At 43.2% G+C, this 17,710-nt stretch overlaps 1 protein-coding gene across 5 annotated transcripts in view; it reads left to right on the forward strand.

Annotated features, from left to right (window-relative positions):
• RAB36 (RAB36, member RAS oncogene family) overlaps positions 1-16,239 on the forward strand; it is a 30,106-nt gene extending 13,867 nt beyond the window's left edge. For 3 of the 5 annotated variants that reach the window (XM_037879012.2, XM_043529374.1, XM_043529372.1), the window contains 6 exons: positions 946-1,010; positions 1,152-1,203; positions 2,247-2,328; positions 4,291-4,381; positions 4,939-5,058; positions 5,310-16,239. In XM_037879012.2, coding sequence (XP_037734940.1) covers positions 946-1,010; positions 1,152-1,203; positions 2,247-2,328; positions 4,291-4,381; positions 4,939-5,058; positions 5,310-5,374 — 475 coding nt within the window. In that variant the 3' untranslated portion in view covers positions 5,375-16,239. Of the gene's footprint in view, positions 1-945; positions 1,011-1,151; positions 1,204-2,246; positions 2,329-4,290; positions 4,382-4,938; positions 5,059-5,256 lie in introns of all 5 variants that reach the window. The other 2 variants (XM_043529373.1, XM_043529375.1) reach the window with 2 other exon arrangements.
• Positions 16,240-17,710: the final 1,471 nt, after the last annotated feature.

A 17,710-nucleotide genomic window follows, 5' to 3' on the forward strand; every position in this document is an offset into this window, starting at 1 on the left:
CTAAGTTTCTGCCTCTGGGCATGCACACTTCTACCTCATTCTAAGTGTCTGGATGCTTATCTCCTGTCTAAACCCCAGATTAATCTACAACCCGGGGGAAGATAGGTGTTTGTCTGCCTAAATCATGTGCAGGGCCCAATCCGCTAGGCTTGGTCAGAGACCATCTACTGTATTGGGTCCCATTCAGAATTTTGCTGGAGGAGGAAGTAGTGCTTTCCACCTTATAATTGTTAGCCCAATGGTTAGTACACGTGCCTGGGACTCTGCTGGAGTGCGAGAAAGGATTTGAATGGCGCGGGGGGGGTGTCTCCCACCTCTCAGGAGAGTGCTCTAGCCACTGAGCTTTGAGGCTACTTCAATCTCTCCTGCTGAAGCTGTTCTAGTTGGGATAAATAATTAAAGAGTAATTGGAGGAGGGGGATAGAAGCCTGAGTCTCCCACCTCCTTCAGTTGTTGCCTTAATCACTGGGCTACAGAACCAATCTCTCTGTCTCTTCCGCCAGTGACTTTTTCACTGTGGATAGATAGACTTAAATAGTCACTGAGTCAGAGAGAGTACAGGGAGTCTAGGCATCTAACTCAGGCTTTGTGGCTCATAATGGTGTTACTGTGATTTTCTGCACACCTAAAAGTTAGATGCTGTGATGCGCAGCATTGCAACACCTAAGACCCTTTGTGGATCTGGGCCTAAGTGACTTCCCCAAGGCTAAATCATGTCTGTTCTGAGAATAGCAAATACAGGGTTAAAATGCCTTCATTAAAATAATGGTGCTTTACACTTTACAGGATGTCTAACAGTGCTTAATGGGTAACATATTCCAGATGGTAAGCTTCTCTGGTATCACATTCTTCTCCAACTTGTACCAGTCTGTTGCTTCATTAGTGTGTTTGCTCAGGTTGCACTGGGTTTGATTGACCTGAAATTTCTCTTTTCCTTCTGCACAGATGGGACACAGCAGGTCAGGAAAAGTTCAAGTGCATTGCATCTGCTTACTACAGAGGAGCAGAGGGTGAGTAAGTCAGAAAGCACTTCACAGTCAGGATCAAATGAACTGTGCTCTCACTGTATGCTTTAGGAACTGAATTGAACCCGTAAGATTTCTAATCCACTGTCTCATTTAATCATTTTTTCTGTGCTGTTTTTATTGCAGTTATTATAACAGTGTTTGATCTGGCTGATATCCAGACTTTGGATCACACGAAGTAAGTTCCTGGCCAAGTCTTTGAGATTTTAGTAAAAGGTCTCCAGCATAAAACTGAACTGGGAATTAAAATTCACTGGGCCTGATTTTATGTGTAGGTATCTTACTAAGCCAGAAAAATGAAGGGTGGATTTAGCCAATGTGTCTGAATAATTCAGTGTCTCAAATGTTACAAATTTCCTAGGCTTTCTACTTACCAAATAGCATTTTCTTACTCCAGTACTGTCTGTAGTGATGATTCTGATAGAAAAGATTCTGGTACTTAGATTTAAAGCAGAATGTGGGCTGTAAAGGAGGGAATGGGATACTGGAGAGACTACCTTGCACAGATCAGTCATAAGTACTGCAGTGTCTGCAGCGTGTACAAATATCATTTTATTAAATAGTGTCTCTGCTTGGTAGAAGAAGGTTGAAGTCTGTGGGCTTAATTTTTCTTTCTCTTACATTGGTAACTCAAAGATCACTCCACCTAAGTCAATGGCATTTCACAGGTGTAAAACTGGTGCGAGATAAGAATCAGGCACAGCTTCAGAGGGATCTTTTCCATTAGATTCTTGCCCCAGTGGGAGTTTCTCTCGCTTTCCTTCACTCTCTTTCTTCTTCTCTACTTCATCATTCATCTTTTCATTCTATCTCTGCTTCTCACTCTCTCTTCCTGTTCTTGCATCTTATTCCTTATCTCTGTGCAGTGTCACCATTACTTTGGCCACATCCCTTGCTGTGGGTGAATAGTGTGGCACTTTTGCATTCCTTCTCTAGGGGCTCTGATCACTGTTGGATTTACATTCTAAAGTGGGCAAGGTTGGCTGAAACATGAACTACTTTCACAGGATGGTAAGCATGTATCCAGAGGAGCTTTCAAGCCATTTATTCTCTAGTGGGAAAGGCACATGACACATCGGCGTCTTCCTCTTCTCTCATTCTCTTTGTTGTTGGTTTCTTTGTCTCTTTCCCTTTCCCCCATATACCTCTATTTCTTTCACTCCTCTTTGCCCTCTTTCTTCCTCTCTCATTACATCTTACTCCTCCCGTTCTGTGTTTCAGGCAGTGGCTAGAGGATGCATTGAGGGAGAATGAGCCAGGGTCCAGCTTCATCTTTCTGGTTGGAACAAAGAAAGATTTAGTGGTAAGTAGTACAAAAGCGGTTCATAAAATATGTCTCTCCTAACCCACTCCAGCGAATTTCCATTTGAAGTTAAGTCCAGGTATTGAGTCCCCACAATATGTGGTAGCTGCTGCAAAGATCTTGAGAAACAAACTGTATTAACTCCAAAGCAAAGAGGGGTCATGTAGACCTGGAGCAGTAAGCCTCACAGAATGGAAGAGAGTAAACATTTTCTAGAGTGCTGGAGGTCCCCAAATCACTCCCTGTTCTGTTGGAGGCACAGCTTTACCAAACACACCTGAAGTCACACACAGCAAAGTTTTAAGACCTGAGAAGATTCAGTGCCATGGTAACACCCCTAAAGACTGCTATGTAGACAACGGATTTAAAAGCTCAGTTATGTCCCCACCCGCTGCTTCTTTGAGGGGGTCATTTGCAAAAGGAGGAGGGAGCAGTTGGCCTCTTCAGACTTGAGTTTATCTCCTTCATTAGCCACCACCCTGTCAAAATTCAAAAATTCAAAAGTAAACACTCTTTTCCTGCTGTTTAGCTATATTTCCTTTCAGTTGCTGCCTGCAATGCTATTCATATCCCTAAAGCTCCTTACCCCAGTTATTTTCCATCAGTTCCTTGGCTGTCTGAAGGAGCGCTAATGCACCGCAGAAGGCTTTGCTCCTGTCAGTTACAACATGAGAAGCTCTTAGAATTTTCTGGCATGTATCAGGGCAGATAGGGTAGGTAGCAGAAAAAATTAAACAGGTTTGAGAGGTCAGGGGACACGAGCTGGGCTCAGGTGGAACTGGAAGTAAGAAGGAATTCTGTTTGGAGGCATGTAGGACTTTGTCTTGTGTGGCAGGAGAATATTGGATTAAAACTGGAAAGTTGTCAGCAAGTACAATAGGCTGATTATTAGACTCCCCACCTATAAATACTCTTGAGGTGCTTGCTGATCATCTGTCACTCTCCCAGATGCACTTTGGGTAATTGTCAGCCAGTGAATAGTGGCTGAAGCAGTGAGAAGCTCTTAATACATGTAGCCAGTGGCAATGGGAAACTGACTTGGGTCCTGATCCCGCTGCTGCTTATGCAAATACTTAACTTTAGACGTTTGAGTAGTTTCATTGACTTCATTGGGATTACTCACATGTTTAAATTAAGCACTTTGCAGGACCGGGCTTTGGGATTACACAATACTAGTCAATTTCTATCTGTAGCCCGTTGACCATAGAGAGCAAATTAAGAGAGGAAAAAGTCTTTTAAAATGAAAATAAAGGTACAAGAAATTAAAAATAAAATAAAAATAGAAGGGAAAGAAAAAGAAGGCAATAACAGAAAAGCCGATTAAGAGGGAAAAAAGACGAGCAAGAGAGCAAAAAAAGTCAGGGCAGGGGAGAAAAAGGAGTGAAATCAGGAGAGGAACATGAGACAGATGGAGGAGGAAGAGAAAGGACCTTCACAATTACTAATGCCCTATTGTTGGTGGCTCCTGTAATTTTCTGCTTAGAATTATTTAGAGACCATCTCTTCTGTTCTGTGTTTGTATAGCGTCTAACACAATGGGGTCCTGGTCCGTGAGTAGGGCTCCTCATTGCTATGGTAATAATAATAACCACCTGAAGGTAGCATCTGATAGCTCTCTAGACTACCATATTGTTAATGGGTTCACTTCTGCTGTCTGATGCTTCACTGCTGTGGAATACAGAGGGAGAATTATATTTAAAAAGAAGTCCTATGTGATTTCCCCTGTCAAATATCTATCTAGCTGTTTTCTTTCACTTTCTTTCTGTCTTGATATATGGGACATCCTGGTGTACAAGCTCTAAGGCAAGGCCAGGAAAAGAAAGGACTGACCCTGTGAAAGCTGAAAGCCTCACAATGTAGGGACTGATAGCATCTTTGTGTTACTGTTACCCCAGATATATCCTGGCAGTATTGTGCCTGCTTCATGTTACAGACAAAGTGATTCCCTGCTGTTTTTCTTAGTCAGGTGCCGCTTGTGAGCGGACAGAACTGGATGCCATTCGCTTTGCCAATGAGATGCAGGCTGAATACTGGTCTGTCTCAGCAAAAACAGGTTAGTCACTGCACTGGAGACTGGTTGAGTGTGGCCAGTGCCATTTGCTGGGAAAGAGGATATCAAGTTCCCCTGATTATGTGCACACCAGTTGGTCATGTGCACACGAGGCTATATATGTGTTTGAGGATGTGTGTTTCGAAATGGTTCTATATGGCTGTATGTATGTGCATTTGTACAGTCATGTTTGCAGAAATGTGCATTGTATTTGTATGCGTTGTCTAGGTTTATTCATAAATGATGGTGCACAAGTGCTTGAGTGTGTGTGTATCAGTGCTCAAATTGGGGCCATAGGAAGCTATATTGCACCACAACTTTCCTCAACTGCTGCTCATCAAAAATATATTTGTGTGTGTGGTTGAAGGAGGGAAATGAGAAAGCGTCACCATGGGGTGGTGGGGATCCAGAGTATACTGTCACTTTGTGGGGAGCACTTTTAGGGTGGCACACTATCACTTTTCTCTCCAGTTTGACCTGTGGTTTGTGTTCATATTTGTATATTTGATCTTGCGTAGCTGTGGGTTTGTAAAACATGGTGTTTCTCTCCTGTTTCCCAGGGGAAAATGTAAAGGAGTTTTTTTCTCGAGTTGCTGCTTTGGCCTTTGAACAGTCTATGCTGAAGGAGCTGGAGAAGAGCAATGGTCGCATGGCCCAGATCGGGGCAGGAAACCTCATCAGTACGTTCAGCTTCACTCTCCCTGTACACTTCAGTCACTTAAAAGTTTGGGGAAATGCGGATGTTTCTTGAGGGCCAAATTCTGCCTCATTTATACCAGCGCAACCTCTGACCTAATTTTTTGTCTTTCTTGGTTCTTATGTGTGGTTGCACAAGTGTTACTGAAGGCTGAATCTGGTCTCTGTCATCTTTATTACAGGAAGGTGATCCTACATGGATTAATCATGGTTTCCTTTGGTTTCCTCATTACAGAAATAGAAGGAAATTCACTCGAGACTCCAGAAAGCAACAGCCAAGCCAGCCTGAACTGCTGCTAGCTGCCAGTCATTTCTGCAAGCATCACACCTCCATCTGCATGTGCGTACACCTGCATGGCGCACCTGCAGCAGGGAAAGCTCTCAAGCAGCTTCCAGTTGAGAGATTGAAAGTCAGTTTATCTCAGGAAAGAATGGAGGAGCTGAAAATGATTCAAGCAACTTGCCTTCAGACAGATGATCTCTCTTCTACCCCTTGCTTTGTGCTCACCTTGTGCAGGCAGCACAATGGTACATAAACCTTCCCTGTGCAAGGGGGAGATTGCTTGTGTGATGGCAAGCTGTCTTTACTTACTTTACTCAACCCAACTTTTCCTCCTGCTACCAGGAGGACCTGTAAACAATGTTCTGTACTTGTTTTGTGTTCTTGGTAGCTACCAGAACTCTAGAATCTTGGACAGTGAAGTCCTGGCCCCATTCTTGTGGAAGCAGAAAACACATGGCAGTGCTGATTATTGTGGTGCATTTGATCTGTTTTATCTTTTAAACACAAAATCCTTGTACAAAATTATGCTGACTTGCACTTAAGCACACCTAGTTTACCATGATAGTACTGAGAGAAATATTCCTCTTGTATCTGGGGTCAGGATATCTGGTTTCAGGATATCGGTCGATCCTTTGTAATTTTTAAGTCTATACATATTCTTCGAATGGATGCAGACCAGAATTCCACTCAGGTGTGTGTGTGATCAGTGTGCTGGAGTAGTACTCATCAGAGCGACAGACATGCTCTGAGCCTCCTCATGGCTCCTCCCAAGGCTATATGAGGCTGATGCCACCCTGACCCCCTTTAGTCCCTTCTTATCACTCATGGCCTGAGTTGCAACTTCCCATGCGGTTCGCCTCATGCTTTTTTTCTGCTACATAGTTAGCTCTTAGCTATTTACAGATTTAATGAAGTTATCAGTTAGCACCCTTTAGATAGGTTTCTCTGTACATTTTTTATTTCTAGAGTAGTTTGTTGCTGGTGCTGAGCACCAGGGGCATGGAGCACTCTCTGGGCTTCAAGCACTGCCCTTCACGTGGGGCATCTCTTTCTAATAATGACCCCCCCCCCACACACACACATAAGCCTTGTCTACATTAGGGGGGTTAAGTTGACGTAAGTTACGCATCTTAAGTTATGTAACTTACATATATTAAGTCGATGTAGTTTTCAACAGAGCTTCTGCCTCTCCTTGAGGTGGAGCACTGAAGTCGACAGGAGAGCACTCTCCCGTCCACTTATTGTGTCTTCACCAGACTCACTAAATCGATGCCACTGCATCAATCGCAGCAGCGCCAGTTTAGCCCCTAGTGAAGACAAGCCCTATGTGTGTTGTGTCTTGGTGAAGGACATATCAAGGAGAGGCGTAGCATTTGCCACTCCTTCAAGAAACACACTCAGATTTCCAGGATCTGCACCTTATGCAGCATCTCCTAGAATAGGCCGTGAGGTCTACCTCTGCATTTGTGCCCTGCCAGATTGCGCTGTATGCAGTCAGCCACTACTATGGTAAAGACTTCAGACAGGCTCTTGGGCTTGGACTCCTTTCCACGGAGAAGGAGAGGTCAGTCTTTCTCTCTTGGGGTTCCTTGCACCCAGACCCATAAGACTAATAAGAGCCACTCGAGCTCCAAGAGAGGCTTCTCTTCCACCGCAAATAGGGGATTGGTGTAACACAGAGTTTCACAGGGCACCTAGAGTAGGGCAGGGCTGTAAGCCCATGTTTCCCCAGTAGTTAGGCGAGCAACTCCTGGTACCATACCATCGACTCTGGATCTGTCCTCTCAGCAGCCATCAAGTCTGGTACTGGTGGATGCTGTCTCAGCGCCACATGTTTCAATCCGTACAACTTCACAGACACATGAGGTGGTGAATGACCTGCTCTGCCTATCTATCCCTGGTTTGCCATTGATCCAGGAGTCTGTGGGGCTGGTATTACCTCTGGCTGTTCTGGACCCTCAACCTCTTTGGCACTGGAGCAGAGAATGCTGTCAGCACCAGCACTGGTACTGGTTAAGGGGACAGTCTAAGACAGTCTCATCTGCACCATCTGGTGCCTGGGTGTCCTCTACATCAGCTCTTGAATGTTCTTTAGTGTTGGCACTGACTGCAACCTCAGCTTTGGGTTTGGGTGTAGACATCAGGCTATGCACCACCTCCTCTGGAGCCTGTTTTAATACTGGACTTAGAAACAAGACCTTTTATGTCCCGAGATAAATTTATGGTACTGACTGCAGTACCACCACTGGTACCAAGCTTACCTCCCCCCTGCTGGGAGTTGGACAGATTGGGCCATCCAGTAGCCCCACTTGGTTAGGCACTGGTATGCTGACTGATTATTCAGAAGGCCTATCTAGGTCAGACTTGTCTAGCTGCTCTCCATCCCCACCAAGGCATGCAAAGTCCAGTAAACCATCTAGGTGACCTTAAGAGGGGGACCCTTGGAACTGGAATCAGTACCATTCCAATAACAAGGAGAGGCCAGTGTGGCCTGAGACATTTTGACCTCCAATGACCTGTTGGCTTATATGTGTCAGGGGTCGCACATCTCAAACCCTGGTCTACAGGACTCTTAGGAACCAGGAAGTTCTGACCTGCCACCCAGTGACCTGCTAACAGTTGCCAGAACCAGAAGCTGAATTCCAACAGAGAACTGCAGTCCTGGGATCTGATAGGTGGAACAATGGGAATCCTGATTTTTTCTCTGCTTGTGTTTAAACAAAACACAGGAAGAGGAAGTTGTCCATGCAATTGGGTTTCCCTTGCTTAGGACTGCTTCCCTTGTGCTACCTGCTACCTGCTCCTACTGCCTGACTCTGATCTCCTGGTAACCTGACCCTGCCTGCCTCCTTAACTCGCTCTCCAACCACTAGGTCAGACTGCACACATCCCGCTTGTGACAATATAGAACGCTTGGATGGTTCCTAGATCCTCCAGATCTTGATCTTCAGCCTGTTTTAGGAGAAAGTCCCTGGAACCATCCACATCAGGGCCTTGTGCACTGGAAGAGCAACTAGAAGCTCTCCCCTCTGAACAACCAGCTCAATAAGATGAGCCATGTTGGAGGAACGAGCTCTGTCTCAGGAGGCTACTTCAGCTCTGGTCAATTTATCCTCTCCCTCCCCAGAGGAGTCAGTGGTCCCAGGCTCACTCTTGCCAGTCCCAGAGCATTTTTAATTCTGTCAGGATGTGCTTAGAAGAATGGCCTCTGCGCTTGGTATATAATCCAAGTTATTTACAGGAGAATACCTACAAGCTATTGGACATTCTTCAAGCTGCAATCTCAAGAAGGGTAGCCCTCCCAGTAAATGAGGCACTTTTAGAGCCAGCGAAAGTTGTATGGAATACACCTGCTTTGTTGGCTCCCACAGCCAAATGCACTGACAGATGCGACGGTGTGCTTGCCCAGGGGTTCAAGTGTCTTTTACTCTCATCTGTCTCCAAATTCCCTGGTAGTTTTGGCTGCCAATGAGAAGTCAAGGCAAGAAAGGTTCAAGTCAGCACCCAAAGAAAGAGAACTGAAAAGAATGATGGCCTGGGGCAGAAAGATTTATTCTAAGTTCTCTCTCCAAATGCAAATAGCTAATCAGCAGGTGCTGTTACCTAAGTATGATTTTCGTACCTGGGAGCCTTGTCAAAATTTACAGATAAACTCCCCAAGGACTCCAAGGAAGAGTTCAAAGCCTTTTTGGCAGAGGGCCATCTGGTCACAAAGACATCTCTTCAGTCTGCCTTGGATGTTGCAGATGGTTCCTCTAAGACTGTGGCCTCGGCAATGATAATGTGAAGAGTTTCGTGACTATATAACTCTGGGATAGCCTGCAACATACAACAGTATAGAAGACCTTCCCTTTGGGCATTTTCTATTTTCAGATAAAATTGGTGAAATATTGCACTCATTTAAAAGACTTCTAAGCAACCCTCTGCTTCTTAAGAGTTTATGTCCCAGTGTCCAAGAAAAGACGTACACAACTCCCAGCATACCCAGTACTCCTAGCAGTACTATAGAAATCCTGTCTACCCATCCAGGCAAGATGACATGCTGAAAAGTACGCATAGACCTCAGAGAAGAAGGTCCACTAGCTCAGACTCCAACCAGCAAGCCAATTCTCAGACATCTGCAAGCAAAATCTGCCTTTTCACTTTTCCAATGAGGACAGCAACCTAATTATTCACAATCCACACGCTATTGTCTCTCCATTTGGGAGCAAACTATCTTGCTTTCTGGATAATGACAGACAAGTGGGTCCTAAGTACCTTGAGACTGGGATAGTCAATCCAATTCCTTTCCATTCCCCCTTCCCCATCTGTTTTCAGGGACCCAACTCACAAGCCTCTGCTCCTTCAAAAGATCCAGATACTGCTTGCTGTAAGGGCTGTGGAAGAAATTCCTGTACAGTTTCAAGGAAAGGAGTTTTATTTGGCCATTTTCTAATTCCCAAGTCCAAGTGTTGTTTAAGGCCCATTTTGAACTTTTACAGTCTCAACAAGTTCACTAAATACATGAGATTCTACATGGTTTCCCTGACATCTATCCTCCCCCTCAGGATTGGAACAATTTGTTTGCTGCCCTCAATCTTTGCAGTGCTTGCTTCCACATCACAGTGATACCAAGTCATAGGAAGTTTCTCAGATTTATGGTAGTGAGGAGACACTATCAATACACGGTTCTTCTCTTCGGCCTATTGTCAGCTCCTCATGTGTTTATGAAATGCATAGCAGAGGTGTCAGCATTCTTGAGAAGGATTGGGATACATATCTTCCCTTACTAGATGATTGGCTCATCCAGGGCATATCACTTTGTGAGGTCCTCAATCAGCTCCAGTTCATTCTCCATCTCTTTGACTGGCTAGGGCTCATGCTGAACAAAGAGAAGTCCACATTAGTGCCCATGAAGAGGCTGACATTCACTGGGGCTTTGCTTGACTCTATGGTAGCGAGGCCCTTTTTTCCTTGAGAGGTTTCTGACCATTTACAATCTTTGTGTGTCCCTCAGGTCTCACCTGTTCAGTATGGCCAGAGCATGTCACACATTGGTACGTCACATGGCTCCATGTATGTACGTGACCATTCATTCCAGACTGCATTTTCATCCTTTACATACAAACACGGCTAAAGTTGATTTACCAACCAAGCAGGCATCTGGAAAAGTTAGTCCAAGTTTCTCCTGTAGTCTTACGCTCTGTGGAGTAGTGAATGGACCAGGACATTGTATGTGCGGGGAATCCCTTTTCTTGTTCCCTTCCAACTAGGACAATTATAATTGACACTTCTACATTAGACTGAGATGCTCACCTGGGTGGTTCATGGGGGCCCAAGGGATATGGACATACCCCCAAGAAGAGAGGCTTCATCACGTTCCAAGAGAGTTTACGTAACAGAAGGAAACAATCACCTAGATCCACCTATTTAGCTAAGTGGAAGTGTTCTTCACTTTTGACTTCTGCTCAAGGGATTCAGTCAATAAGGGTGAGTGTCCAGGACAAATGTTCTGGCCCTTTCTTAAATTCAGTGAAGGTTCACCTGGCAGCTATTTCTGCCACCCAGGGGAGAACAGTGTTTTCCAATCCTATGGCTACAAAGTTTCTCAAGTAAATGACTTGTCTGTTTCCACCTGTAAAAGCGTCAGTTCACCTGAACACAATGTTAGCCACTCTCATGGGAAGCTCCATTTGAACCTTTTGGCTATTTGCTCCTGGGCACATTTGTCCTGGAAGATGGCCTTCCTTATCGCCATCACATCTGTGAGGAGAGCTGGCAAGCTGCAAGTATTAGTGGTAGGCCCTCCGTACACTCACTTTTTAAGGACAAAATGGCTCACCCAAAGTTTTTAACTAAAGTAGTGTCAACATTCCACCTTAATAAGATGCTATATCTAAGTCCTGTGTTCTTTCCAAACTTGCATGTCAGTTGGGAAGAAAGGTGTTTTACATACCTTGGATGTAAGATGGCCGTTGGCCTTTTTCATAGACAGAGGTAATTGTTTATATGTTCTCCTTGACATTTTGTTTCTTACGAGGATAGGATGAAGGGTCAAGTGGTCTTGACCCAGACAGTCTGTAGATGGATCACTGCTGTTACCACTGTTTATGATATGGCCAGTATTCCACCTCCTTAATGTCTCTTTGTCCAACTCAAAGCTTAAGTGATGTCTGTAGCTTCTCTCAATGATGTACCTTTTCTGGACACTTAGAAGGCTGCTGCCTGGTCCTACATATATATGTACATACATACATACATACATTCACTTGTCACTATGCGATCGCAACAGCTTCAAGGGAAGATGCAAACTTTGGTGAGGTCACTGTTCAAATAGAGTTCAAGCCCTGCCATCTATGATACTGCTTGTGAGTCACCTGAAGGGAATACACATCTGCATCCACTCGAATAAGAAAGAACAGTTACTTACCTGTATTATAACTGTTTGTTCTTAGAGATGTGGGTACAGATGTGTATTCCATGACCAACCTGTCATCTCCTCTGCATCAGAATTTTAGGCCACTGGCTGGTACAAAGGAGCTGAGGTAGATGGGGACAGCATCACCCTTATATAGCCTCAGGTGGGGTCATAAGGAGGCGCAGGGAATGTGCATCACTTCAACAGGTATTGCTGCGGAAAACATATCTGGCTCCAGCATGCTGAGCACGCACATGCACCCCCCCCTCACCCCCGAATTGACTACATTTCTGCATCCACATCTCTAAGAACAACAGTTACAAGTAAGTAATTGTTCTTTTCCTGTTTAATGAGTTAGGGTCTGAGACAGTTTTTACGTTTTGCTTTTATAATTTTTTTAAAAGCATATCAAGTCTGCTGAAAGAAGACCTTAATCCTACTCCCCTTTACTTCTCTGTAGAATGGGTGGCAGATCTTTCCTCCTGCCATCAGAATTTGGTCCTATGGATACAACTTCAGGGTAAAAATCAAAAAGGGAGATTCTATTGAATGGAGAAAGCTGTGAAATTATGTAATAGGTATAGTAAAGGAGAACACATAAACACTGATAGGAAAGGAAGTTTATGAGGTTGTAGCAAAATTCTGATAATGATTTTTTTATTGATCTAGTGTCACTGTGTTTCTGCCTTTGACATTTTCAGGTGGGCAAAATCAGAACCCAGGATCCAAATATTCCAAAACTTTGTGGAAGTCCAGATCTGAAATTTCTAGTTTAATTCCATCTCTTCTTAACATTCCAAAAGCTTGATTCTTCTCAGCCTTATGCTTTATGTAAGCATGTGCATCTGTGTAAAATAGTACCAGCTCTTTATATATAACCAGAATATTATAATTTTTCACTCTTTGTGCATGTGTGAATGGCAACAGAAAGTGCAAGGCACAGGAGAATCAGATTCCATGTATTCTGTAATTCCAAGAGGAAGTGGGTATACCCTTTCCCCTCCACTTGTTTTTTCATAGATCCCGTCTACGCTACAAGTCTAACCAGTCACAGCTATTATAAGTGACATGTTCTAATGTCTCTTTTTGTTCATAATATAGATAGGACATGGTTTTTTGAAGCATGTTACAGCCGAAGTAATGAACTTGGTCACCCCTCTCCATGCTAGACAACTGTTAGCTGGTAAGGTTAGATGCTGTAGTGTGGCTGGGCATATAATTGGTTTGACTACCCTTGCTGGAAGAAGTGTTCCAGTCCCTTGATGCTAGGAGCAGCTTGCTCCATAGCTGAATTGAAGCAAGTGTTAGAGAAGGATTTTTGTCCTTATTTTCATATTACTTTTACCAAAATGGTGTGTGTTTATGTGTACTTGCACTCTTTCTATATAGAAAGAGAGAGTGAGAATTTTCCAATACAGAAACCCTAATGTGCTTGCCGTGTGCAGGTCTCTTAACTGAGTGGCTGTTGCAGAACGAGCACTCTCTACATGATTGCCACATCCTGGTGAGCTTGTCAGGTCATGCACTTTCCCTGGTTTCCTCTATTATTCCAAGAGTTAAATACCCTTCTGCCCTACCCCTATAAGTTTGATTCTTTAAGAGCTAGGATGATCATGTGTTAAAACAAGACCGATGTAACATGGAACAGATTGTATGAAAATCAGAGGCATTGGGAAATAGAGTAAAGCAACTCTGTGCTGGAGAGTCTTCTGCTGTGTGAGCAGCCCTGACTTGGTGCCGTAGGGACTCCTGTTTAAACCTTGTTAGTTGTCCCTGTTGATTTAAATGGCACAGTATTGTCAGAAATAACTGTAATACATACCTGCTGGATCAGTATTTGTGAGACTGCTTTTACTATGCATGATTATTGTTTATAAATCTCTGATCAGATTGGTTTTGCTTATTGAACTTCAGTGTATATAGCAAAAGTACAAGGCAAACATCAAGAAATAACACCCAAGAGTATGTTCAAAGGAACTAGCTGATGTCTATGGTCATACATCGACATAAAGAAATGGACTTAAACTTCATATAGAACACACTACATTATTCTTACACTCTTCTTTACTGGAACAAATTTTAGAGAGGAAGAAGGAATTTAAACAAGGCAGTCTCTCACTGATTTGTAACATTCAGCCTAAGATACCTAATAGGCAGTATTCCTCCAAACATAAAAGATGTATTGTAAAACTTTCACCTACACGAAACCAGGAAAACTCAGAGCCATAAAAAACTACTATAAACATTCTGAGTCAATTAACGAATCCCCCTCAAGAATCAAACCAAGGCATCAGTCCACCATTCCAGAAATCTTGTTCATCAATAATTTGATGTCCACAAAGCCCTAGGGCCAATGGAATCACTATGAATTTACACCAGCATAAGTGAGAGCAGAATGTTTCCCATAATTTACAGTATACTCATAGTACAATGGTTTGGACGGAAAGAAAGCAGAAGACCCTAGGACAGTTATTAATTATTAACCCTATCATGTAGTCACTACACACGCATCAGTAAACAGGGTGCTGAATGTAACAATCTAATTGGAGCCCAATGCCTCAAAACATACCAAGGAAAATAACAGAAAGACCTTAATAATATAAAAAATAATCAGACACAATGGGCCTGATTCTCAGTTATTTCATTCCTGCATTTAGATAGGGATGGGCGGAAAGTGAGGAGAAATGTGGCTTAAAACTGCCTTTGTATTTCCCATCTTCTGTTTTGCTCACAGCGTAAATTAGAACAGTCTCATGGAATTGTATGTATGTAACTTCTCTTAGCAACTTCTCTCTTCCTTTCCTCTTCAGACAAGGCTGTCATTAGCAACCATGCGAGTCCTGTTGGCACAGAAAATGAGTGTACCATTTGGTGGAGGAGGTGAATATGTGTGCCTGTGTAGAGTTATCGATCCAAATATGTAATGTTTTGACCTTATGATATTCTGTGTAGTTGTTTATCTCTCAAAACTGTTTAATGAGGATGACTAATAGATGCTCCCTTAAATCATGCCCATTCCATTCAGTGGACAGCATATCTAACTTCTTTGTGATTACTGGGTTTGAATCACTACTGGATGGGTGAGTAGAAGGGGTGGCTTACTGTACTGGAGGATACCATAGTATATAATATAATGTCTTTCAGCAGAAGCAACCAACATGCTTTGCAAGCATAAACGAATTGTCACATAAGCCCCCTTTTGAGGTACTATATTGTAGGTGAGTAGTATTAGCGTCATTTTACAGAGGTGTAAACTGAAGCTCACAAGGATAACAGGCCTGAGTTTCAAACTAGGCCCCTATTTTTGTGGGCATAGTGCCTGAAATAATTTGGGCCCCAAAATTTTATATCCCAGGTTCAGTCATGATTTGTCCTGGCAATTCACTGTTGGTGCTGAGGTATGGGCATAACTTGTTATAGACAGAAAACTGCGCCTCTAAAATTGGTTCTAAAATCAGGCCTTAAGTGACTTGCCCACAGTCACACAGTGAGTCAGTGACAAAGCTGGGAAGAAGAATATTTTTTAAATTGCCCTGCAAGTGTTGCTTTTGTTATTGTTAGACTTTTGTGCAAAAACTCGTGGATACAGTCTCTTCAGCAATGCTATGATATTGCTCTGAAAATCAAATGGGCAGCTTTCCCACCTTATATCTGTGAAGAGTATGGGTCCTTTAAAACCACACAGTACCTTGGCCTCAAGGGAAAGTGAGATTTGGTTCCAGAGGGCTCCTCCCTTCCCTTTTCTATGTATTGGAAATACTGAACTTGGAAGAAAACTGCCTTTTGTTTTCTAGTAACAGAAATGACACAGTAACTTGTTGTCACTACCATTTTATCTCTCTTCTACCTCCAAGAATCACACTTATAACAGCAGGACAATAAATAGCCTTCGGAAAGAGCCTAATCCATCCCAGTCAGTGATGGATGCTGCAAGGCCTGCCTTGAAAACCCCATTGAGATTTCCAGAGCACAGAGCCCGCTATTAATAATTAATTCTGTAAAAATGAAACTCTGATCATGTTACTATTGATGAATTGCTTAGACAGGGGAACACAAGAAAAGGGTTCCAACTCTCTGAAAAGTAAACACCACTGTTCATTTGTAATTTCTTGGGCAGATGTTCATGTCTCTGGCCTAGATTTTAGTTGTGTGTGTTTAATTCTAACAAAAAGCCTAGTTGCTTTGAAGAAGCCTTTTATATAGTGAGTAATATGTCAGGAAAGAGGACAACTGTATCAGTTCTGAATGCTAGCTGTTTGTAGCATTCCTAGATATATTAACTCTGGAACTAGCTGGTGAATCCCCCACAGTACATTTGGCAACAATGCCTGTCTCCTTTGGGGATTTTTGTTGCAGAGAGTGTGGAGAAGGGTGGTGATTGGGGGCCATCTGAAGACAAAGCTAAGGTGCTGTTGTAGTAATTTTTCTCAGAACAAATACAAATGTGATGCTTCTTTTTGTCTCAATAAATTGAAGTTAACGCGCTGATTGCCTGTTGTTTTAAACAATGAGTATGTATGTCTTTTAGTCAAAGCAGTAGATGATTGATCACAGGCCATTCAGCAAACAGCCCTGTGGCAAGTGATATTGTTTTGGGCTTTCAGGTTAAGGCCAGGAGCTGTTAGAAGAGCAATTGATTTTATTTTTTAGTATCAGTTTTGCCATGTGAGTGAATATATGAAGCTCAGTTTTCTTATTGCCAGTAGGTCATGTGATTCACATCTCTCCTGTTATTTCTCAGCACCTAAAAGATTCAAGCCTGCTGTCCCTACAGGTGCATTGTTCCCAGTATAATCATCAGTTGTCTCGTGCATGAGAACTGCAGGGTCAGAATCTCACTGGCTTTTCTGCAGGCAGTGCTTCCTATTTTTTCTAGCTCTTTCTTTACCTTCTTCATCACCTGTTTCTCCCCTCATCTTCTTCATCCCATGTCTTCTCAGTTTTCTCCTTCATTTCTTTTTAGCCCTGCAAACAGGAGGGTTCTTCATGTCCCTCTCAGAACCCTGGATCCCTTCAGTTCTTACTCCCCTGCATCCCAGGGTCCTTGCTACACTAACCGCTCCTCCTGGTAGTTCATCAGGAGCAGTTGTTGGAGGCATTCCCTCAACCAGGGGCTGAGTGTGCTGCCCTCATGACACTCCCAGTCTCTGCAGGTCTGGGAGCTAGGGAACAAATATGGGACTTACTTCAAGTTTCCCAGAGGGGCTACAACCACATTATAGTCCTTTGCCTTCATGTCTTTCTCTTTTCTGGGGTAGGAAGTTAGGAAAGAGACTTTAATCTTTGAGTGAGTGTGACATGGATCACTTGGTCAGTTACATGAGAGAGGTGCTACTGCTGTGTGTCAGATTTCTGCTAATTTGTGCTCTTAGATTATAAATTGTTTGAGGGACTGACTTGAGTGCAGTTTTCCTCTTGTAATGTGCTGTATATCCAGTCAGTGCTTTATTACTAATAACTGACATGCATCTGTTAGAATACATTGTTCTGTTCACCATTCTGTCTGCGCAACTACTCCCATGCCAGATATGGGAAAGATAAGGGAAAGCTGAGTGTAATAACATCCTGGGCAGAACAGAAACCATGAGGATAGATGAGAGAAGAGGGGAAAATAATATCTCAGTCACCCTGCTCATTCCTTTAGTGGGTTGGGATCAGAGTCCATTTCAGATGTGCACCACAACCCAGTGCAGGCTATTCTCCTCTCTGTGCTACACGTTCATTCGAGATAGGTGAATAAATCTATTCCCATTCTGTCTCCTCTCAGGCTTTGACTCATTCCAGGAAATACAGAAATATTCATTGGCAAGATCCTGAGTGGGAGTCCTCTCTCTTTCCAGCTCTTGTGCAGAAGTCGCACACTGTTAGAAAACATTTTTCATAGATCACAGGCAAATGATAGACTGCGTTTTAAAAAAAACTCCTTGAAAAGGACTCTGCTGTTAGGGTCCCAGTC

The sequence above is a fragment of the Chelonia mydas genome, chromosome 15 (genome assembly GCF_015237465.2).
Source record: "Chelonia mydas isolate rCheMyd1 chromosome 15, rCheMyd1.pri.v2, whole genome shotgun sequence".
Classification (NCBI taxonomy): domain Eukaryota; kingdom Metazoa; phylum Chordata; order Testudines; family Cheloniidae; genus Chelonia; species Chelonia mydas.